Source organism: Plectropomus leopardus, chromosome 6 (genome assembly GCF_008729295.1).
Source record: "Plectropomus leopardus isolate mb chromosome 6, YSFRI_Pleo_2.0, whole genome shotgun sequence".
Taxonomy (NCBI): Eukaryota; Metazoa; Chordata; class Actinopteri; order Perciformes; family Serranidae; genus Plectropomus; species Plectropomus leopardus.
In genome coordinates, this window is record NC_056468.1 from 6,216,658 (window position 1) to 6,241,322 (window position 24,665).

At 41.2% G+C, this 24,665-nt stretch overlaps 1 protein-coding gene across 1 annotated transcript in view; it reads right to left on the reverse strand.

Moving 5' to 3' along the window:
• The window catches only part of mtmr3 (myotubularin related protein 3), a 36,053-nt gene that overhangs the window by 2,604 nt on the left and 8,784 nt on the right, over window positions 1-24,665 (reverse strand). The window contains 17 exon segments of the mRNA XM_042488020.1: window positions 2,094-2,120; window positions 4,945-5,015; window positions 5,018-5,035; window positions 5,195-5,305; window positions 6,591-8,121; window positions 8,596-8,741; window positions 11,003-11,173; window positions 11,449-11,634; window positions 11,849-12,044; window positions 14,043-14,154; window positions 14,316-14,447; window positions 15,235-15,425; window positions 16,570-16,683; window positions 17,004-17,100; window positions 17,192-17,358; window positions 19,939-20,021; window positions 22,259-22,279. Of these exon segments, the coding sequence (XP_042343954.1) occupies window positions 2,094-2,120; window positions 4,945-5,015; window positions 5,018-5,035; window positions 5,195-5,305; window positions 6,591-8,121; window positions 8,596-8,741; window positions 11,003-11,173; window positions 11,449-11,634; window positions 11,849-12,044; window positions 14,043-14,154; window positions 14,316-14,447; window positions 15,235-15,425; window positions 16,570-16,683; window positions 17,004-17,100; window positions 17,192-17,358; window positions 19,939-20,021; window positions 22,259-22,279 (3,374 nt within the window).

Consider the following 24,665-nt stretch of genomic DNA (forward strand, 5'->3'; position numbering starts at 1 on the left):
TTCATACACGCAAACTGAGTGCACTGGATTTGACTGTTGATCTGTTGATACATTCATTTATAAGTGACTGCTTTCCTTAGATAAAAAAGTGCTGACTATTTATGACATTTTTATGGGGGATTTGCCATTTTAACACAAAACTGGATTAAATGTATTAGATAACTATTAATCATTCACTGCGGGGAATTACAGTGACATATATTTTATTAAGGGTTCCTACAAGTTAGACTTTAGACTTTTTAATGCAACTCAAAATGAAACCTAAGACTAATTTTACAATAAACAAAATTGAGGAGAAAAAAAATAGCTGAAATTACCTTTGGTTAGGGGGAATTTTGCCCATTTTGTCTCACTCTGCATGTGAGATTCCACTGACTTGATTTCCATAATGCTGAGTTTGAAAAATGTTTTGCATAAAATGCACTGAGCCACATATGTATTGACTTGTATTGACTTGTACTGGTTTAAGCCATGCCGCGAAATCTTGGTCTAATAGCTTGTTTTTGTTCAACTTGCATGTTGTCAAGGGTGCAGTGATAGCTCGCTGACCCTCATCTGTGTCACATGAGTGCAAGAGGCATTCAGTATTTTTTTAATTAGATGTTTCCAGTTATTGAGATTTTACAATGATACAAAGTCAGAAAAAAGATGAAGAAATCCTACTTCTCATGCATTTTTAAGACTTTTTAAATATTGATTTAAGACATTTAATAGCAATTAAAGTCTTATTTTTCAATGAATGACTTTAATGTATTCAAAGACGTTTTAAGGATCCGGGGAAGCCCTGTGATTACTTTACTGGTTTTTCCAGGGTAAGGCTAAGAATACTACAAAAACAAAAACATATTTTATACTTCTCAGCATGATCAATCACTGTTTGGGTTTTTTCATTTGCAAATATAAGATATTACCAGACTTGTGCAGTGACAATGTGCTGTCTGCAGCTGTGGTGCCAATTGCGCCGATCATGAGAATGATCTCATGATGGAGTTTGAAGAGGTGAATTAGGTGGGTGAGAATTAATGGGATCATTTTAGCTGGATAAATCCATGACAGCCTGGATCAGTTTATCCACATTTAAAGAACAGGATGCTGATGTGCAGAATGATTCTGATTTAGAGAAATGTTGTTGTTGCTCTGTCTGATTAAAATCCGATCACAGTGGACGCATGATAAATCAGGTGGAAAGAAGGTGTCAAAGTTGTGAGCAAACCTCATTCACCCTGTTTGAGTTCCACTCTGCTGTGATGTTGCTCTACATGCCGGTTAGCAGAGGTGCTCTAACACTCACTGGTGCTATTTTGATTATTCAGCCCATTAAAAACAACAACAAAAAAACATGTTACCATCACTACACAAGGAGGCAGGTCACACTGGAGGTGTCAGATACCCATGCTCAGATTAAGATGTAAGGCCATGCTCACACACTTTACACACACAGCGGCCCCTTTCTACCTGCCTGTACTCACCCTGAGCAGAATGTTTTTAAAGAAATTAAAAAAAAAAAAATCACAGTGAGTCTGCAGCCTTTTACACCCCCAGGTGGACAGAGAGGCCTCCTGCACCATGCGGCGCTGCTGGGAGGTGAGATGCAGACGGCTGGTGAGGGGCAGCATGCTGCCGGGTCGTGTGTGTCGAGGGGGGTGGGAGGGCAGGGTGCTGATGTGGTGCAATGGCAGGAGGAGTGTTGAGGTTGAGGAAGTCCACTGTTTGTTTGTTTGTTTCTTTCTTTTTTTGGGTGGGTATTTGAATTTTGCAGGTGAAATAACAATCAGCCCTCGACCAATCACAGCCCTCCCACTGACAGCACCGTGCTCACGGTCACAGCCAATCAAAACCGCTGAATGGAAACACGTTGGCGCAGCAGGACGCACACTCAAGTCAATACATCTCAGAAATGAAGAGAGATTTCCCTGAGAGTTTGCTGACAACTACAACAGAATGAAGGGAAACCAGATGCATCAGGTGAGGAGGGGGAGGAGCAGGGAGGGAGGGAGGAGGAGGAGGAGGAGGAGGAGGAGGGAGGTGCAGTGATGCCAGGTTAAAGGGTAGAGGGCGGAGGGTGGAGGGGGGACAGGGGAGCCGGATCTCACCAGACCTCCTGGACAGGCTCCCTGCCACTGTAGAGGAGAGGGGCAGACAATGGATAAGAACTGCCGCAGCAGTGAAGGACACTTCACACACTACAACACACCTTCTGCTGAAGATGTGTGTTACAAAGCTTTTCTTCTGTTTTTATGAGGCACAAAATCTAAAATAGCTACAATTGAGAAATGGCTGCAATGCTACACTGTTATAATGAAGTCTGCAGTCCAGACCACACCAAGGTTATTAAAAATGACCAAAATTAAACTATGTGTAACAAAAAAAAAAAAGTAAAACTAGCTAACTAACAAGAGTGTACTTATTATAATAAAATGAAATAAAAATATACAAGTCTTTAGTTTTAGTCTTTTTAAATTTGGTTATATTTGTCAACACAACAAGCACCAAGAGCCGGGTGCATATGTTCGATGTTTACTGAGACTGGGATGTCTACATGACTGTAGGTCAGTTTCCTGTTCTGAACTTCTTGAATCTTGCCGCTGACAAATACCCCCCGCATTATAAATAACACGACCTAAAGATAATACTGAAAAGTAATAAAAATGAACCAAAGGCAAACATTTTAAAGGAATGAAAACTAAACAAACACATGTAATAAACTGAAACTCAACTGAAAACAAAATAATAATAAAATAAAATAATTTTAAATTTTTAAAAAATAAACCTATAACTCCAGATGAGCATCCAAAATACATCCTGCTTAAACTTCTGGTACTCAGCACTTAACTTGATCCAATCCATCACAAAAAAGCAAAGTAAGCAGCAGTCAGCAGTGACATGAGCAAATGATGATATTAAAGGAAACAACATCTGCAAAATCACAATGAGACAAACTACTGAAATAATATCTCCATCTGCACACTTCAGCCAACCAAAAGATGTCCTGATACTTCCGCGTACACTTTGAATGGACACTGAGGTTCCATCTGTCCCTTTATTCTAAACAGTGATGTCTGCGGGGCACATCAGTGCAGGACAGCAGCTCCCTGACAGTCTCACCTTTTACTCTTTTAATAAGGCTATGCCATACTTCACTCTAAAAATGTTCTCATTATAGTGCAAATTCAAAACTTATGAAAGGGACCTATTATGCTTTTTTGTATATTGTGTCATATATAGTGTTTTGCTCATAATTAAAATGGCCAAAGTTTAAAAAATGAGGTAAAAAAGTAATGTTTGTAAGCAAAACCCTCAGACTTCAGACTCTTCTGAATTCTATTTACAGCTGTTTTTCTACTCTAGCCACAATAATAATAATTGATATTATTAATAATAATAATTATTAATAATAATAATAATAATAAAGAAGAAGAAGAAGAAGAAGAAGAAGACATCATAGTGCGCTGGATTTCTTTTTAGGTTCATCTGCTCCGAACACACCACTGTAAGTGTTTAAACTCTGTAGCCTACGCTGCGAGATGAAGTGGCCTTCACACACGTCATGTAAACATGTAATGTGGGTTGTTGATGTTGTGAATTTCTCTCTGATTTGGCATCATATTCCTGTTGGAACATGTCCAATGAGTTTAGAAGTTTTTAGTTAAGATTTTTCACAAAAGAAAGTGCTGCTGTTTTTTTTGTAATAGTAATTCCTCGGCTGCAATGATGGTGCAGAAACGCTGAAATAACAAAGACCTGGAAACGCTGACCAATCAGGAGCAGACTTGGCTGTTTCGCATGAGGGGCTTAACCCTTTGAAGCCTGTAGCAACGTCACTATTTTTGTGCTGTTTTTAGATGCCTATGATAATAAGTATTTAAACCCAGAGGACACTGGTGCAATTTCTTTAAAAAAACATGATATAAAAGGCAATGAATATCTTGGTAAGAAATATTACATGAATTCCAAAAAATTAGCAGATTAAGAAAATGATTTTTAAAAACGTAGGGAAAATGTCTAAGCAAAAAAGAAAAAACACTAGGGATAACTAGATCTATAATTAGCATAATTAATTATTCAAAATTGTGTTACAGAATTATTATAAATTGTAGGCAATTTTTCCAGGTCATCTCTTTGTTTATTTTTTAAATTTTTTTTTCATTTTATGTATTTACAGTATTTATTTATTAGCAATTTTCTGGTAACTTTCTTTTAGTTTTTATTAATTTCTCAGGTAGTTCTGTTGTAGTGCTCATTGCCCTCTTCCCACTCTTCCCATGTTTTTTTAAAGAAATCAAGCCAAATTTTTTAGGTTTTAAAGGGTTAAAAAGACAGGCACTAAAACAAAGCGTCTTAGAGGATGAATGCAGATGTTCCAGCACAGACAGTATGAGGAAAATGAAGTGTTTTTCAGTATTATAGCATGTAAAGTAGTAGAAATTTTAAATACAAGTATGAACCTGAAAATAAGCATAATAGGTCCTCTTAAAGGACAGATTAGGTCATCTTATCCTCACACATGCACGTCTGCCGGTGGTCAGACATGCATGTATTCACATATGTAGTACAGAGAAGGCTGGACAATAAACTGAAGTCTTTTAAACCAGTCTAAGTCTTTCCTCCCTAGTGGAAACCAAAAACTAGTCAACAGTCTGATTTCGAGCTCTCATCTGCAGAAACACAAGTGACGGTGGACAGAAAGTAAAATCCAACCAATCCAACTCAGAATGAAAATTAGACTCATTACGATGCTGAGTGTGAACCAAAAGCTGCATCAGCTTAATCTGAACACAGTCTCAATGTATCTGGATACAAGAAACTGAGTGTGAACAGAGGAGGAGGGAGCTTAAACAGAGGAAGCATCTCTTTAAGCCTCGACGGGACAGACAGGAGTGGTCGATGGCAGGGAGAGTGACTGAAGCTTTGAGCTCTTTCAGCTCGATAACCATCAGTTCTTACCTGCAGTGATGCTTCCTGGTGGCGAGCCAGAACCTGCTCTCACAGCCGTAACACTGCGCTGCCAAATGGTCCCGGGGTACCAGCGGGTCACCTGGAATGTACGCACGGGTCTCAGTTCACAGCTCACCCACCATCAACCATCATCAGCTGACATTTCTGAAGAGATCTGAGTTCATAAATGCAACAAACAGAGCCGCTGCTTTGAGATTTTGGTTCCCTCCCTTAAAACGATGTTAGCCTGGCTGCTCACCTCAGTGTCCTGTTTGTCAACCTGCTCCCAGCTGGCCTCAGAGAACAGCTCCGTGCTGCAGCGTGACAAACAGTTGGGGTCCAGATTGTACTCGGAGTCTGTCATCGAGGTCTACAATAAGCGAGAGACAGAGAGTTAGAAGGCGTATGGAAGTGCATCGACCTGATTTGGGGAGCTATATCGGCAGAAATGGAAAATAATATAATTAAGATGTTTTCTTTAGTGTATAATCCCCTGAAATTGAGAACTGTTTTTGTTAACTTAGAATGAGCTGTTTGAATCTACCAAGGAAGCGGGTCCTCATCCATGGAGATCTCCATGTAGCACCATGTTTCTACAGTAGCATTGTTATTATAATTAGAATTACTTTTCTTTTTACTGTTATTATTTATTTATTGATCTAGTATCTACTAATATCAAATATTTAGTATTTATTATTATTATTTACTATTATCTATTATTATTATTTGATTAACTAATTTATTTTTATTCACAATTAAAGTTTGTTTTTCTGTTTCCTCTTTTGCCAGGACTTTGTTTTGAGGGATGGGAGGGATGGGGTTTGTTTGTGTCAATCTGTTCACTTAAAATTATTAAAAACCCAATATACATAATTTGAAAAAAAAAAAAAAAAGTTTCTACAGTAGCCCAGAATGGACAAACCAAACACTGGCTCGACAAAGGGCTATTTGCATTTAGCGTAAAAAACACTGATTTTGTTAAATTACTTAATTCAGTGTTACTGGTTTACTGGTTTAAATCACCAGGTTTGTTTGTGTTTAAGAGGAAGAAACCTGCGGATAATTCAGCTCCCAAAAACCTCCTGAACGTCTGCATCTTTAGTTCTCAGAGAAAAATGGGAGCACAGATGGCATAGATTATTTGTGCCCGTCTTTGACATGCCAAACAATGTAGGAGATGCACTGATTTATAACATGTCACTGCTTTATTCTGTGTTTTTACAGGTTTTAATGGCCTGGACCATTTGTTTTGGAAAGAAAGAGACTTCTGGAATAATTCGGCTCACAGTTAAAACTTCCTGACCGTCACCATAAGGAATTAGGTGAGCACACGTAAACAGGTGCACGGCGTCCCGAACATGTCAAACAGCGTTGGAGATTCACTGACTTTTATCAGAAAACTGCTTTATTCTGTTTTCACTTGTAATTGCCTGGTCCGTACCTCTGTGGATAATTTGGCTTACAGTAAAAACTTCCAGAACAATGAACACTTAAGGAATTCTAACCAGGAGAAGTTCCAGCTGGTTGCAATCTGCAATCCTCACTGCTGGACGCGACTTAATCCCCCTAACATTTACACACTAAACCTTAATTCGGAACATCCAGGAGGTAAACAGATCAGCAGGTCAATCAGTTTCAACCAATCAGCTCCTTACCACTTCGTCTCCCATATCTCCGTTGATCCTGTGGGAGCCGGCGTGCTGCTGATTCTCCAGGCGGCTCCACAGCTCCTGCACCTGCTTCTTCAGAGTCTCCACTTCCATCTGATGCCCCGCCTCAATCTGCCTCAGCCTCTGCTGGATGGCGTCTGTGTGCAGTGTCAGTCCATCGTCATCCAGGTGACTGCGGGACGGCTGCTCCGGGCTAATGGCGGCCCGGCCCAGCAGGGCATGGCACCAGCGGTGCTGAGAGCAGCTGCCCCGTGGGTGGAGGATCAGGGAGTTGCAGCTTACTAGGGACACCTGTCGACTCAGAGGAGCCCTCTCCCCGTTCCCTTTGGCCCAGTGATGTCCTCCGCAGGGCTCCCCGTCGGAGCTGTCGCCGTTACAAACCCCGTCCCTGCTGAGGTCAGACTGAAAGGCACTGACAGAGGGTCGCTTGCTGCCCCCGTTTAAAGTTCTCATAAAGCCATGCTCACCCGTCTCCGCTCCTTTCTCCTTCCTGGAGCAGGGCGGTTGGCTCCTGCTGTCACTGCAGGGCTGACGACTTGGACAAACAGGAAGCTGCACTGGAAGCTCCAGCCTGCTGCAGGCCTCCTCCGTCAAAGTCTCTGTGGAGCTTTCCATCAGTGAGGCCCTCTTATCCACCTGCTCCACCGCCTCTGTGATAACTTGGTCAGACTCTGAGTCAGGGCAGGGCTCCTCCTCCACACCCTGCTCTTCAGGTGAGCTGTCCACAAAGCCGTTAGTTATAGTTCTTTGGGCTGCAGGCTGCTCTGGCTCACCTGAGCCGGACTCACTGGGTCCATGAGCAAGCTCCTCTGGTACAGAAGAGTTCTCTACATCCTGCTTCACCTCCACCAGCTTCTCTGGGTTCTGAGTCACCTCAGCTGCCTGTTGATCTGGCTCCTCAGCCTTCTGTGAGGGCAGAGGGGGAAATTCTTCATCCTCCTCAGCCTCCATCACGCCATTTTCTGGAAGGTGACCATTAGCAAATGCTTCACTCTGCATCTCAGTCCCGACGATATTCGCACACTGATCATCGTCTTCAAGTTTTGCTTCTATCTCGACCTCTGTGCTGTCCAAGACATGTGTGACAGCAGCACTTTCCTCTCTCTGAATATCTGCTGCTGCCTCCTCTTTAGTGGCTTCCTGAAGAATGTTCTCCATCTGCCCCTCGGCCACGCCCACTGCTACAGAGAGCTCCGCCTTCTCCGCTTCCTCCTGTGTTGCTGCTGCGCTCACAGAGCCTTCCTGTCTGGGCTCAGTGTGCGAGCCCCGGGGCTGCGGGCTGTCTTCCAGCTCAGAGTCCACTCCGTCTGGGTAAGGCCCCACTCCGTTAGGCCGCACCTCCTGACCCTGGCCTCCCCCTCCCTCAGGCCCCACTGCCATGTTGAGCTCCAGAGAGCGCCGGTGGTCCTGCCACTTCTCATTGAGGCTTGGGTCACTGGAGCGACGGTTCGGAGCCAGCGAGCTTCCCAGCTCACATGCACTGGGCAAGTTGTCAAAGGAGCGAGTTTTCGTACGTCTGCAGAGCAAACAAAGAGAAGAGTTATTGACAGGAAACAGCATTTCATTACATAACAACAGCTCAGTGGGTTTAACACCCTGTGATTCAGTCTGCAGCAGCACACATAATCATTATCAAATTCAGTTAACAAATCAATCACACATCAGCCACATCAAAACAAGAAAAAGCAGCACAGACATAATGGAAGAAAAGCACTCAGACTTTGTCTCTTTCACTTAGAGCTAGCTGTCATAAAGTATGTCAACACTGAAATGAACCAACTTCCTGTTGCTCTTCCTTGCTGGTATGACTGTCATGAGACATGAGATAAGCAAAGCATAAAATCGTGTGAGACAGTGAGCACAGCAAAGTATTTAAGCAGTGGAGTCGGAAAGCCGGGCCCCTCCTGCTGTGGGATTCCTCGACCTGTGTTTATCTTACATGAGAGAGGAAGAGGAAGGGGGGGTTCGGGTGCCAGCGCGCCAGGCTCACCTGCCCAGGGGCGTGTCCTCCGGGTTGCCGCCGGGCACAGGGTAGGGGGCACAGGAGTCGTCGGAGGGGGTGGTGGGGGAGGAGCTGGGCAGGTACACCGCTGTCCACAGCATCAGGTTGCGTACGTGACACACTGGATGTAGAACCTGGAAGAAGAGCTGCAAACTTAATTTGGTGTGATCAGAAGGAAGAGGGGAAACAACATATAATCTTGAAACAGATCGTTAAAGTCTGAAACATCTAAAAAAAAAAAAAAAGAAAAAAGAAAAGAAACTAAGCCGTTTTTGGATGAACATTTGAATCTGAATGTAAATGAGTTCTGAGAATTGAAAGAAATGAGAACATTTTTCCTTCATGCACTCATGGTTAGCAGATAAAATTATGGTCAGAACACCCACACACACACAGTGTAAACACAAAAACAATAGTAACCACAAAAATGCAGCTCACACAAGTCTGAGGCTAAAAAATAACAAAAAAAATGAAGTTGGGCTGCATGATAAATGGTTTCAGCATAGACACTGCGATGTGCACATGGGCTTCTATCACATCGCAGGACGAGCATTGTCAGTTACAGGAAGTTAACTAAAACATGTCAAGCTACAACTTTTTAATGTTTTCATTTTTCATGAACTATGTTACCTGCCCGGCCTTCCTATTTAAGACAGATTACCTGTGTATGTGACATCATAGTCTGGCTGTGATTGTTATGGAAAGTGAGACTCTCCTGCTGTCTGTGTGTGTGTGTGTGTGTGTGTGTGTGTGTGTGTGTGTGTGTGTACAATAATTGGGGCGGCATGTGCTGCAGACACAGTGAAGCGCCAGCTTTTCCAAAGCTGCAGTAGTCAGCAGAAAGTTTCTAGATAAGTCCAGGTTCTAGTACGACTGTGAAAAGGCCAGTGTTTTGTGTTCACTGCACAGATGAAATCACGAAATTATCACAAATTCTCCAAGCTAATCTTCACTGCTGAGTTGCTGAACTGTAAAAGCTGGTTACCAGCTACAAGCCAGGCTAAAACTAATTGAGTTAGCCTAAAAAAAGACAGAGGTCTACCATTTGCATTTCGGAGCCGCGAGCCAGGAAAGGTAATGTCTATCTACAAGGGAAGTCGGTCTGATAAACAACCAAAGGGCAGCCCTACTAGCAGTCGACCACGACCTGAAAATGTGTGAGGAGACAGAGGAGCAATGTAAGGAAGGCCCATAGTTTAGGATAAGCAACATGTTATTATGACATGTTAGATCATGGACATGCCGGAATTGATAAAAGTATGATATGAATAAAAAGGTGTCATGGTGCATCAACTTAAACTACCCAGTTTCCCCTCCGTCCCTAAGAAAAGTAATCAGGATATATTTTTTTATTTTAATTTTTAGTAGAGATGCATGATATTGGATTTTTTTTGCATATATGCTGATATTTAACTCATTTGACCAATAACCAGTACTGATGTCGATTTATATACTTTTTTCCTACTTTTAGTGATCAAGTCTAGTAGTAGAATTAACATCATATTATGTATACTCTAATCTTGATGTCCCACCAGCAGATGGAGACATAAAATGCAATGCTTTTCAGAGTATGCAATATTCATTGTACAAAACAGGAAAATATTTTTATATGTATGTGTATATATATATATATACATTTATATATATATATATATATATATATATATATATATATATATATATATGGGTTGATATATACGTTTGTTATGCTTGTAGTATTGGCAGAAATGAACATGTTGGCTGATTGCGATATTTCATTTTCAAGCCAATTTCTGCCGATACTGGTGAGTTGCCAATATTATTATGCATCCCTATATTTTTGCCTTCATTATTATTATTATTGCTATTTTTTTCTATACAGATGCACTCATCTAGAAAATCACAACAGTAATTATAGAATTAACAATTATTTTCTAAAAGAGATATCAAGTAATTTGATATCTATTTATTTTTTATATTGCAACATATGTTGAGGAAACAAAATATATTACAATATAAGTTTTTTTCAATATCGTGCAGCCTAATCTAAAGAAACCTTATGAAAAACATAGCTCTGGGGTTCATCTTTCCTATGAAGCATTTGAAGATGTTGATGTCTAAACCTGCATGATTTAAAAACCCAAACCTAGGGCAGCTTAATTCTCTGTTTTCCAAATCAATTACACTAACACATTTTCTTTACATTAACTCATTTTTATCCTTTGCCTTCCTGGCTTTATATCTGTCCAGACTTCTCAAATATGTATTAGAAAATAATTTGTTAATGATTTTTATAGTTTCATCCTATTATTTGAAGAAAAAAAAAAAAAACAGAACAACCAGGACCACAACTAGCAGCACTGCACTTCCTAAAGGACTTGAGTCTGAACACACAGTGATAAAACAGTGGACGTACTGTCTCAGAGTGTGAGGAGTACAGCATGTTCCTCAGTGTGCGGTTGGCCGGTCTCAGCAGTGACCAGACAGAGCAGGTCCTCTCCTGGACGTGGCGGTCCTCCCTCTCCTTGCCACTGTTACACAGGAAGGTGCCGAACAGACAGGAGTAGGTGTGCTGCACCAGCTTAACCTGCAGGCACACACATACAGACATGTAGAAGCTTGCATACACACAACTCAGGTATGATAATAAGAGCAGAGATGACAGGACTTTCCTCATACGTCTTATGAACATACTCAGACAGTAACTGTATATCACAGGCTCACAATCGGAAACTGACATGACAACACTTGAATCGGAGGCATGCCGTTTCTACAGCTGTGCATTAAAACATTCTGAAGCATCTAATCTCAAGAATCTTTGCAACAGCTGCAGTACACATCAACTACCAGACTTATACGCACCAGGAAGGCCTCGTTAAACTCAAAGGAGCATGGGAACTGCCTCTGCAGCTGGTGAACACAGTCCAGCCACTGCAGGAAGACAGGGCAGCGCTCGTTCAGATCCTCAGAGTTTTCTCCGTGGCCGCAGCGGTCAGCAAACTTATGGCCAAAGTCCAGCCAATCCGTCTCCACCAAAACTTGGAAGCCCTGCGCAAAGACAACACAACTTAGATACTTTCGGACCAATTACTCTGGTAGCATTTTATTTGCACATAAAAACCAACAAATATTAAATTAAAGTGAACAGAAAGTTTTCCTGCTATCAGATGTCATCCTAGCTACATAAATTGCCCTCAAAAAAATTGAAAACGCTTATAAAGACCAGGGTCAAGTCTGGACCCAAAAGAGTCCTTATTTGTACCTCAATAGTGCGGTAGTAAGGGTCCAGCAGCAGCTTGGACAAAGCAACAATCTGAGGTGTGCGGTCCCAGCCGTCTGAGCAGTGCACCAGTACGGGCCTGTGGTCTCTGTCCACGGCGTTGACCACCAGCAGCGCCGCCTTCAGCAGCAGGGAGAGATGCTGCAGCCACTTGGTGCTCTCCAGTGCAGAAAGCCAGCTGCAGGAACACAGACAGCAAAAGAGCAAAAACATCAGAGAACCTCATAAGCCTCAGTCACCAAGTGATTGCATTGCACACGTTATATGAGGACAAGGACCCAGCTTGGACCTGTGCCACATTCCACAGCATTTCTAGCTTTATATAGATTGCAACGCCCATCAACAACTTCCCTAGGACATCGTATAGCTATGAGCACAACCATCATGTATATCCTTTATCTCAGAAAAAAGTGAGATTGTCCTTTAGTGTCTGACTTACACTTGTATAAAGCTTAAGGTCTATCTAAGCACATTTGTTGTTCTAAAATTTGCAATAACTAATTCTTTTGGCCATTTGGGGGCAGCAGAAACATGAAACAAAATAAAACCTCCTTTTAGGATGATATGACAAACTTTTGAGCAATATTTTATTAATTTATGCAGGCAGCAGTTATGGATATTAGCATTTATTTGCATTTCTGGCCACCTGGTGAGTGTAAGTTTTAATAGTTACTCTCCTTTAGTTCTGTTTGTGGTCTCTACCAACTCCTGAGGAATATATCTGAATCTTCAGCTGCTAATGCACAACTATATTCACCAGCTGGCTGTTAACTTTGTCTTGTCTGTTGTTTGGTATGGAGCAGGTCGATCGTAGCCACTTTAAGGCTCTGTGTCACCGCAGTGTGTTCAAATGAACAGTGTTTGGCTGCCCCCCCTGTACTGCTGGTGCCTGGATCTCCACGCACATTTGCAGCAGACTTCGATAACCCATTTTCCATCACACAGCAGACTTTTGCCAGTGGATGGTCACAGCTTGTTTGGGAAGCCAAACACTGTTCATCCACACACGCTGCAATGAATCAAAGCTCGCTGAAAATCGGCAATGTGTTTCCTAAAGCAAAAACTTCAAGCAAACAGGCTCTGATAAACCCACTGTACACTACCTGCTCCATCCCAAATGACAGGCGGAGAAAGTTAGTAGCTAAAGAGTAGAGAAATATTTTTCACAGGAGTTGGTGGAGATCAAACAAGAGCTACAGCAGAGAAAATATTAGACTTTCATTTGTCAGGTGCCCAGAAGTAGGACTTCAAAGGAATGACAGTGTATCTCTCAATCTGTTGGATATTCAAGTAGGCAACTGTTTGTTTACACTAATAACTTTACACGGCAGGTATATGGTGGTAGCTGTGTTGCTTGGCTGTTCTTCTGCCCCCTAGAGGTCACAAATTGATTAATGTAGCTTAAAAATCCAGGTGTCTGGTAATGATTAGCAAATGACTTTGCCTTTTTGAATCATGGCCAAATAATATTTCAAAACATTACATGACCAGTGGATGATGCATGCACCTTGGCCTACTTCAATTATGAGTAAATGTTAGCATCCTTATCTTATCTTGGTTATTATACTAAGCATTATGGGTGGTTTATATTGTCTACGAGCACGGAGCGTCTGTGACAGAGACAGTCGAGCATGTGACAGATTTTTCACTTTCAAAATTTGAGGACTACAAGTTCAGTCATTTAGCAATCATCCTTTACAAACTGGTGCAGCCTGCTGTCTTTTTTTGCATTTCTTTTGCAAATGTGCAAAAGACTATAATTGAAAGGCCTGCAAATACAGAGGTAAATGGACATGCACTGTGTGACCCTTATAAAAAGGCTGAATTAGGTTTAGAGTTGGGAGGGGTTTTTAGAGTCTGTTTTCGTCTTCTGATTTGATCTCCTAACTACTTTCAACAACATTCTCTTAAGCCGGAGTGATTCGATTACACATTATTGTAACGACGAGTCCGGGAGTGCTGATGGAAAGAGATCCTCCGCTTGAGGTTGGGCCAGACGTTCTAAATCAGGCGCAGATGTATGGCCAAGGTCAAAACACAGCTGTGATTACTAGTTACCTACAGTTACAGTGAAGCTTGAGAGCTTTGAGTTTAGTAGTTTGAGTCTGCAGAGCTTTAGAGTTACGACGAGGGAAAATTGGAGGCATTGCTGGAGGCGTAAAAAAAAAAAACCTACTTGGCTGGATCGGGCATCTGAGTGCAGAGGAAACGCAGAGACTGGAAACTCTTGCGGATGGAGTGGATGTTGGCCATGCCCATAAACACCACTTCACAGTTGGGATAGTACTCTGGAACAGGAAGAAAACAATGGGGGAAAAAAAGGAGAAAACTGGTGGTTTTAATTTTAGCACACAGAACAATCACATTTGCTGTCAACTGAGCTCCTGAATCCACAGCACACACTGACCTAATTCTGCTAGTAACCAGGGACTGAGTTGAGAGGACCTACCTGGACATTCACAGCCTCCCCCTTTAGCCCTATTAGCTACAGCAGCAGCGTAGGACCTGGCATCCAGGATCAGTAATTTGTGGGGCTGGATGGCCAACGTCTCCACCTCTGAGCTGTTGGTCATGGAGGATTCTGAAAAAGACACAAAACAAAGCACAATCGTCTCTCAGTTAAATTTAGGCCGTATGACAGTAGAGCTGAGGGGTTTGGTTGAGTTCATATTCACAATCAAAATTCAAGGATATCATTAAGAAGTGAATGATTTTCATCCAGGCACATCCATCACAATCTGTCTGACATAAGAAATTACTGTGATCTGTGTTTGTGTAAGCCTGCTACTTCAGACAAGTCCTAACAGGTCACACTGCACAGAGCGTCTGCTCTTCATGCAGATAGCAAGCCTTCAGTGCGGAAATATCTGTCTGTGTGCAGTGGTGGTGGGTGTGTTATCAGCCAGAAGAGTGTGTTTGTGTTTTTGTGTGTGTGTGTGTGTGTGTGTGTGTGTGTGTGGACAGTATATCAGTGAGTGAGAGGTTGAGTAAGGCCACATCTATACTATGTTTTTTTTTAAAAAAATAAGGTGATTTAAAATGAAAATGATCTCCCTACACAAGGGATTTTATGTTTTAGAAATAATCTCCTTCCATACTAACACACCTGAAAGCGAATATCACATGACCATTCACATATAGTCTTCACACGTGTACTGAATCCAGAAGGGAACGTGGTTGTCTGCTTCATCGTTTTCAAAAGTCTCTCTTCCCACCAATCCAGACTAAAACGCAACTCTGTAGCTTTCAAACTAAAACGCCAGAGTAGTTTGGACGTTGTGCATACATGTGGCAATAGTTATGTGTTTTAACTTCAAAAACATATTACAGTTAATGCAGCCCAGGGCTGACTGTGTGTAAGCGCTTACCAAAGTCGGTATCAGGCAGGTCAGTGCCGTTGGTGTAGCTGCCATTGGAAAGGTGTTTGCGGGAGCTGCTGTCCACAGCGCAGGCCTTGGCAATGGACTGGACCAGGTGCTCGTCATCAGCGTTCCTCCAGCCCCACCAGCTGACCTCTGGCTGGCCGCAGCGGGCGATCACAGCTCCTGTGGTCTGGTGTCTGTATGAGGGGGCGGTCAGGGCAACCAGAAAGAAGTTAGTCAAAACACAACAACATAGTCAGTCTACTGTTGAAGACTATGGCTGTTTATTTGATCTCACATCTATTCTTATATACAGGACAAAAATGCCTTTTGCTACCACAATGCCACAATACAGTAATTCACAGCTGTAGGTTTATGTTGTACATAACAGACAGCATTTAACATCTATCAGTTTCTTTTGCACAAATACATGTTTAATTTTTTTACTTGTTTCTTAATTTTTTTTAATCAAGAGGCCTGCAAGTATTAATTAATTCCATGGTTGCTTATCCTATTACTTTTTGAAAATTGTGAAAATGTTAATCACAGTGCCCTAAAGTCCATGTTGACATATCCAAACTGCATATTTTGTCCAAAACACATAAGTATTTTACTTACTATCTTATAGAACTGGAACAACAAATATTCTAATTTGAGAAGCTGGAACCAGTGATTTTTCTACTTTTTTTGCTTAATAAATGATCTTACAAATTTGATTAATTTGTCAATAAACTAATCAATTTATTGACTAATCATTAAGATATTAACTTGAGAATTCAATTTTTTTTTGGTTTAACTGCTTACAACTCATCTTATCTATTGTGGGTCTAAAGCAGACCTCCTTTATTTTCATTAGCTAAAAAGGTTAGGAACCACAGCAAACTTTGTCTAGTATTTATTTCAGGTGCTGTGACGCACAAAACAGGCATACAGTGTTGGCATTTCTGGTTGGAGTAGTTTTCCAAAAACAATGTTCAAAGGCTAAAGTACTCGAAGTACTGTTCATTAAATACAACAACCACAATTCACTGAAGCCCTGACGCAGTGTATGTTATTGGTTAAGTGAGTGGTCTTGGCCATGTTGACAAACTCTGAAAAGAACCAAATCCAGAAATGTAGCCTGGAGGGAATTATCCATTAGTAATTAGCTGTATGCTGTGGTTTTCTAAGTCAAAGTAAACTCTGTCCACAGTGACACTGACACACAGCCATAAAGATATTATCTGAGGATGCTTTAATTTCTTTCATAAATAAATCAGCTAATCAGCACCTGAGAAAGCCTTTCATTGTTTTGGGGCTATAAACACATTTAACCTTCAACCTTGAAACAAACACACCAACCTATAAACCACAGCAGGAAACCTCTTCCAGGAGCGGAAGGCTGCCACATTTTCCAGCTCCTTGTCAGTGATCCAGGCTGGCACCAGGAGCTGCTGAGGATAGCTGGGGCAAAGCCTGGCAGAGCGGAGGGACACACAGAGCAGTGAGGACAGAGAGCCAGAGCACCAAAGGGCTGTGATGGCTCAACAAAAGTCTCTGTCTACAGACACCTAATCCTGGGCTGGGCTCTTATCAGCCCGGGGCGCAGCACCAGCAGAGTACAATAACACAACCACCCACTGTCTCTCTCTCTCTCACACACACACACACACACACACACACACACACACACTGGTGCTGTACGCCAATGAAAGCAAAGGACGGATCTGTCTTCTAGCTGGGAGTGAAGGATGTCAACACAGCAGCAGGTTATCCTGAACAAAAGCCAACATTACCTGAACTTGCTGTTGATGTCAGATATCCTCCAGGCGTTTTGAGTGTCAAAGCCCATCCTCTCCACCTCGTTCTTGAACCAGGACGTCACGTGTTCGCCTACAGAGAATAGAGATGTCCGATAAGACCGGAGCAGAGAAAAGAGGTTCTGCTGGAGTGACGTGAGGACATGTGAGAGACAGTAAGGTACCTGGTCTACACAGCTCGCCGTGCTGCTCCTTTTCACCTGCATACACCTCCATGCACCAGGCGTGGAAGGCGAAGGAGAAGAGGTCCTCCAGGCGAGAGGGAGGGCGCACTACAGCGTTCAGGCGCTTCAACCATTCCTGACACTGCTCAAAAGTAGAGAACTGACACCTGTGGAGCAAACACAAGAGTCAATGTTACATCTTCATGGTGCTGCAACAGTTTATTAAGAGCCAAGGCTGGCACACTAAAGAAAACATTCAATACTGTTATCTACTTCAGAACCAAGGATATACTAGCCTGTACTGTTGTCCTCTCTGCATTTGGAAAGCACATATATTCCTGCCCAAGAGTTCAACTCAAATAGTCAGATATTACAGTTACATAAAGCATGTTTTTCCACATTAATTCCCTCCTTCATGGTAAAAATCACTCAACACATTTGTAGTAAAATAGATTTAAATCATGAATGTGATCTTGCAATTAGCTTTTAAATGTCATTATTGAAGTTGAAAGCTCCTTTACTGTTTTTGAAATTTGATCTTTATTTGCTGGTTCAAACACTGAGGTTTTAAATGGCTTGATAGTGTTTGTCACAGAGAAGAAGGAGGTCCACATAGAGAACACTGCTCTCACCTGAGCGTCACCTTTACTTTGTGATTGGCGGTAATTTGTCAACGAATTAGTTAATGCAGCATGACTTCCCAACTGCAAAGTGTAGACCTGTACTTTTGGCAGGTTTTTCAGTCTGCCACAGAGAAAATCAGAGGTTGCATTAACCAAGTATTTTATGTCATTGACATTTTTTTGACAGAAAAAAATGAGGTCTGTCTCTCATTTTTACATATTAGAACATGAGGCCGATCTATTATAACTTTAGGTAATTCACACCACATCCAGTTGGTGGCGCATGCACTTTAAGTAGCTATTGTACAGTCCTGTCTTTTATCAAAAGCATAAACTCATTATGGAGCTAGCTTTAGCCATCGCATTGGTCGGCTCTTTTACTACATAACATTGCAAAATGTCACAGCAGCTGAGTATCAGATGTTTCTTTGGATAGTCAGTGTCTCTGTTCATCTTTTCTCTCCATGACCCTATAAACAGGGGTGTAGTGCTGCCTGAGCTCACTGGAACATCACTCCTCCACTTTCTGGCTCCAAGTTAAGAAATTGATATCTGCAGGTTAGGGGTTTTTCCCTGCTTAAGGGTTTTTTTAGGAGTTTTCCTTAACTGCTGTGAGGGTCCAAGGTGAGGGTCTTTACGTCGTGTGGTGTAAAGACCTCTGAGGTAAATCGTGGTTTGTGTTTTGGCTTTTTAAATAAAATTGACTTGACCTCATATAACCGTTTGCAATTCAGGCTGAATTTTTCTAAGTGCATTAATATCCAATCATTGCTAAAGCCTATGTCATGCAAGTGGGAGTCAAAGTAGTAATATTGAAATTTAATGTGTGTTGACTGACGAACAAAGGCAACTTATAAATTAAGTAACATGCAAAACAAAACAAAAAAATTCTACTTTAAAGCCTATAACTGTCGCCAGCAGCCTTTGAGTGGAACAGTGAATAATATTCCGTTTTCTCTCTCTGTAGCTGCTAACTAATAACTTGTAAAGATGAAAAAGCAACAAACCTTAATTTATTTAATAGCTGTAGTTGACTGAGGTATGTAAACTTAACACTGTAGGAACAGTGGTTACATAACCTTTGAAACAAGCCAAAACTTAATTGTGCCGTGTACGTATGTGCACGTGTCACAGGTGTGCGGCAGAACTAAAACAAATAGCACTACAGTACTGCTTATGAATGCATAATCAACAAGTTTGTTCTGTATATTTATTATGAAAAATGGAAATAAATGAATGAAAATAAAATGCTATTTTATCAGTAAAATATGTAAATTAAAATGATGGGTAATAATATATTATGAAACACTTTTTGCAACCACGTCCATCAAAATGATGGACGACAAGAAAGTCCAACACAACCCCTGAAACAATTCTAAGTGACAGGGAAAACAATCTGTGCACTGCAATTTCAGCAGGCTACAAAACAACCAGCAGCTTTGTTGTTTGAACTTTGTGAGGCTAAGCAACAGGTGGTTTCTTTTCCTAATTAAATGTGAAATGGCAGTGATATTATTTTATACCTGCACATATTTTACTGATACAGCTTCTGGGTGCAAAGTGCATTTAACAGCCTCTATGCTTTGTAAACTTGTCCTTCCATCGCGCTGCTGCACATACAGTATGAAGCCTGTTTTGTCATTTTTGGGGGTTGTTGAATCGATTAGATGCATGTGAGGAAAAGGTCAGTTTACTCCTCGGGTGTATTGATACTCAAACAAACCGTTTTGTTTCTTGGTGGGCTGAACCCGGTGAAGCAGCTCTGTTGGTTCGGCTCATTCTGGCCTCATCTTGGTCAAACATAGTTTATGACTGTAGGATTCCTCTGTTACTTTTATAGTGTGTGTCATGTTTAAGTGAAGCCATAGTAACCTATGGGGCATGGCTTTGTCCTTTTAGCTAATTGTAACACCTATACATTCCTGCAGTTGGACTTCCTAGTCACAATAAACTTCTTAGTTATGTGGGGTTTTCTGTGACTTCAAAGGCTTCGCACAGGACATCACATGTACTCCTATAGATACGGAAGAAACATGATTCTACATCAAGTTTCCTACACCTTTAACAAAGAGGAGGTAACACCTGGTATGACACCAGGTTGAAGGAATTTATCACTGATCCTACCTGACGACTTTACAGTCCTTACAGGTGACATGAAGCTGGAACATATCCCGACACTCCACGTTCTCTATGAGCTGGAGAGGAACCTGTGGAACAAAAGAGAGGAAACATCAAATCTATACGCAGTCAAACTTTGATAAAATGTTAAATAGCATATCAAGTATGTCGAAAATATACCACAAGACACATGCTGTCAGTGAAAGTGGTGTAATAGACTGCAACTGACAGTCCCTTCAGCAGATTAGTGGATGCAGTAAAACGCCTTCATGCCAAGAACCAGCCACATGTGCTGCCACATCACGTTTAATTAAAAATATTTAATTGTATGAACCAAACCACCATTCAGCCACATGATGCTAAAAATATACAAGTCACACAGATTACTTGTCCAGGTGCATTTCCATTAATTTTTCACATCACATCACATCTCCCTGAGCTCTGTTAATATACATAATCTTCTTAACTTTGAGTGCGGGAGCACAAAAACACTCAATACTAGATGCAGAAGAGCCTGTTCCTGTATCTGCATTTCCCTTTTGGCCCAGAGCTACAGTCTTATCTTTAGTAGGCAAATACCATCCAAAGTACAGAACTGCCATGTGCTTATGACTTAAGAGCATACTTTGAATACAGCAGGGAAATACCTCTGCTGCTTCTGACTAAGCTCTGTTAATTAGCTAAGAGCACTGTTAAGCAGCGCAGTGGGCTTTTTATAAAAGGTGTGGCTCAAGCTGCTGTTCACACACAGTCCGCAGACATGCACGATCAGCGGCCACTCATCAGCAGGTTAAGCTCCCAATACATGAGTACAATGACAGGGTTTACTCTCTAATGGGAGATTTTTTTGGTGTAGAAGTTTCATTAAAGGTTGGCAGCTTAAATGCTTTGTATGGATACATTTTTCCACCACATACTTTTCGGATCACATTTAGTTTAATTCTACAGCCGATACCTCTTGGTCAGTTGGTGGATTGATTGGTCAATATGCTCTTGTCCCACCAAGGTCTTATTTATCAGACAATCCCTGGTGTCCACCAAATTTTTTTTTCCCAACTGAAAACAAAATGTGCTCTTTCAGAAAACGCGCAGCTCGGAAGCACTTTGGAGGCGCAGCGCTTTTTTCAGCTGAGACCCTTTGGTTGCGTCTGGTTGCTATGATGCAGAATATCTATGAAAGTAAAAATGTCAGCAAAAGCTCTGGCCTTTGCTCTGGATGAAGGGAAGGTAAGAGCACATCATATGACAGGTCTGACCTGACAGGCTATGTGGATTTAGTATTAGGCCACATCCACACCAACATTTTATAACAAAAGCTATCTCTGAGCAAAAAGCATTTTAGCATAGTTTCAGGAACAATCTCTGTTCATACTAATATTGCTAAAGAAGCATATCACATGATCATTCATGTACACCGGGCATGCACATACCGATGTCAACAGGAAGCAGATTGTCTACTCTGAGGCTGGTAGCTTAGTTACTGAAAATACTACAGAAATATCAACAAGTAAGACCAGAAATTTCTTTGCATGGACCGACTGAGGTGGAACTGTGGAACCCAACCCTGGAGTTTCCAAATTAAAACAGGGTCAGCAGCGTTTTCAAAGGTCTCCGTTTTAGAGGTTCTAAAATACCGGAGTAGTGTGAAAGCTGGGCATAAGCATAGCTTAGTTATGCATTTTAAAACAAAAACATATTAGTGTCAATGTATCTGTAATTTCTACTCAATTGTTGTTGTTCAGCACTTGTACATGTAAGATGCAACAGTTGTTTTGTGGTATTTGTCCTGCTCCTGCTCCACTGTGATTGGACAGCTGGGTAAAAAGTGACATTGATGAGCAAAGTGTCTTAGCAGAACTTTAACATGTTTTAAACTTTTGACAACCAGAAAGAATGTGCAACACTCAGCGCAGAACATATGCTCAGGGCCTCGTCATGCTGCTGGCATTTGTAGCTTTGTGTAAATACGCGACATTCCAATTCCAAAAAATATTAAAAAATACGATGACCTCAGAAAAAAAATGCTTTGGTGGACACACAACACTACCAGATAGAGAGCTCTCAGTGCTCTGAGGCTGATTTGGTTAATCTTAAAATAACATGCAGATTTTTTCAACCACTGACCAACTGTTTGACTGATAAGAATTTCACTCAAACACAATTTTCGTGGGTTGATTATAGCCCTATTTAATCCAGCACCTGGTGTTAAACAGGATGAACAAGCAGGATTCTCCTCCTCAAGGCACCAGCCGGTTAACAAACAAGCACACACATATTAAACACTCAAGTCAACCACTCCACACCGTGCAGCTCTGCTGGTACTTACTGACACCTCACAACAACAACTCTATCCAAAACAAAACACAGAGAACAATAATAAATATGATACTCGTTGATTTGTAACTATTTGTGGCCTGTGTAGAGCCGCAATCACCGCACATTCCGGATGTTCGAGCATCCTGCCACCACAATTTAATTCCTGCCCTCTAATCTACATCCCTAATCTGGCCACCATCAAAATTCCTGGGCTGCTTGTTAACAGCCTCTCGCTCTCTTGCAGCACCTCCCACCCCTGATCTGTGAGCCCTGACAACTCTGGCATGTGATGCAGATGCCTCGTCAACCCGTCCAAATATGTGCGAAGAGAACGTTGGCTCTGTCTGGTGTGAGCACAGAGAGGCGGTGTGTGAGCCAAAATCCAGAGGCTCATTAAGGTCCAATTAACTCCGGCAACATGTGACAGGAAACCAACAAGGACATGAAATTCTCAGATGGATGTGATCATCAGAACCACTGCATATATCCTATACATATCGAGCTCTGACAAATTCAAAAATAACATATGGATTTGTTTTGAAGCAATACCTACATTTGAGATTTGGTACCAGTTCTGTTTTTAAAAAAAATTACAAAGTGAGACAAAACAGAGACAAACATGAAATACTGTAGCTGTCAACAGGGCTCTATTGTTGACACCATACTTCCTCTATTCCCCCAAATTAGTTCTGGTCCTTGAACCGGACACATTCAGGACTCTTGATACCATGGTGCTATCTGGCAAACCAGCCCACGTTTCCACCAGTTTTGTAACTTAGGATGTGTCATCAATGGAGGGCATTCCACAATGCACAATAGAAGTTAACAATAGTGACAAAAATGTAGAAAAAACTGATTATCTGCAAACTTTTGATGTGTTACTACAGATTTGTTTTTACCCAAAAAACAAGCATGGACTCAGTATTAATGCGACCACTGCATGCCCTTCTTTCGGACTTGTCATCTTCCTTATTGCCTTCTCCATCCTCTTTCCAACCTGTAGAAAAACTCACCCACTGATGTCATCACTATTTGCACTTCAGGTCAAGGAAACCCTGCTGTTTTTTGGTTGCAGCTGAGAACCAACTTTTCAAGTTCTGAATCAATTTAGTTTTGGTCTTAATATTCTGAATGGTTCAAAATTAGGAGCAGGAACTCGAATAGAACCGGTTCCATGTTGGTGGAAAATCTGATACCAATACAGATGGGAAATCTTTTTAATACCTTACTTTACTAAATATCAACAAACGACTTAAGAATTGAGATTTAAAGTCAAAATAATAATTTTCTTATTGTTTAAAAAACAACTTGAAAATACCAAAACCAACAATATGCGAGTCCATATCCCAGTACTTTCTGACTCCCATTCTCTGTCTATGGCTCTCAGCATCAAGTCAATAGATTCTTATTGAGGAAACATTTTTTTATAAACTGGTCACAAATATATACTTTTTTTTAAGCTGAAGAAATTGCATAACAGATGGGGACTTTAGCTTTCAACACTTTTAACTCAAACAGTAGAACACTTGTGACATTTTGGTACTATTTCGATCTGTGGATTTTTAAGTGTGTGTGTGTCTGTGGCAGACGTGCACCTGCACAAATACATCGTCAGCGCCCAGTCGCTGGGCTGACAGTGGTCACCCAACCTTAACACAGACAATACTTGTTGATAGAATGTATTCATCGCTGGTTTTGGTATTATGGTGGTTGCTGACAGTAAGAAAAATACAGAATATCTTTTTTAGAAAATGAGTGAAAGTTATCTATAGATGATGATAGTTCTTAAGGAAAGGAAGTGAAACAGCCAAAAGCTTTCCCTGTAGCACATGGTTTGTCATTGCACAACTTTTCTGCTCTCACGTCAGCAGCAGAGCAGCTTGGCGATCTGAACATATCATGTGCTTTTCCAAAGGCATTTAGCGTCCTAGTCAGAAATATGGCAAATACTGTAATTTTGAATTAGAAACATTCGCAGGACTGCAAGTAAACAGCTTATTAGAGATAGCATACATAATCTAACAACACAGAATACAATCTAGAAAAAAAAAGTTGTTTTTTTCAGTACCACTACCCTTTGCAACACTTGCAATCTGCAATATAGAACATACAGTACAAATGTATATATATATCTTTATGTATGTATTTATGTGGTGTGCCTCTTGGCTGTAATAAGTCTCAGTCATAAGTCATAGTCATAGTTTTCTAAATTTAAACCAGTCTAGTACTAAGAGTATAAAAAAACAGTTTAAAATAAGAAAACATAGTTCAGTGAACATGGCAAATGAGGAAGGTTTTTTTTAATAAAGTGACCACAATTTGGTAACAACGCTAAACAGTCTTTCTCAACATGGTGAGGGTGAAGAGCAAAGCGAGACAGAGAGGCGGGGTGGGGGTGTGACTGTTATGCATCCCCC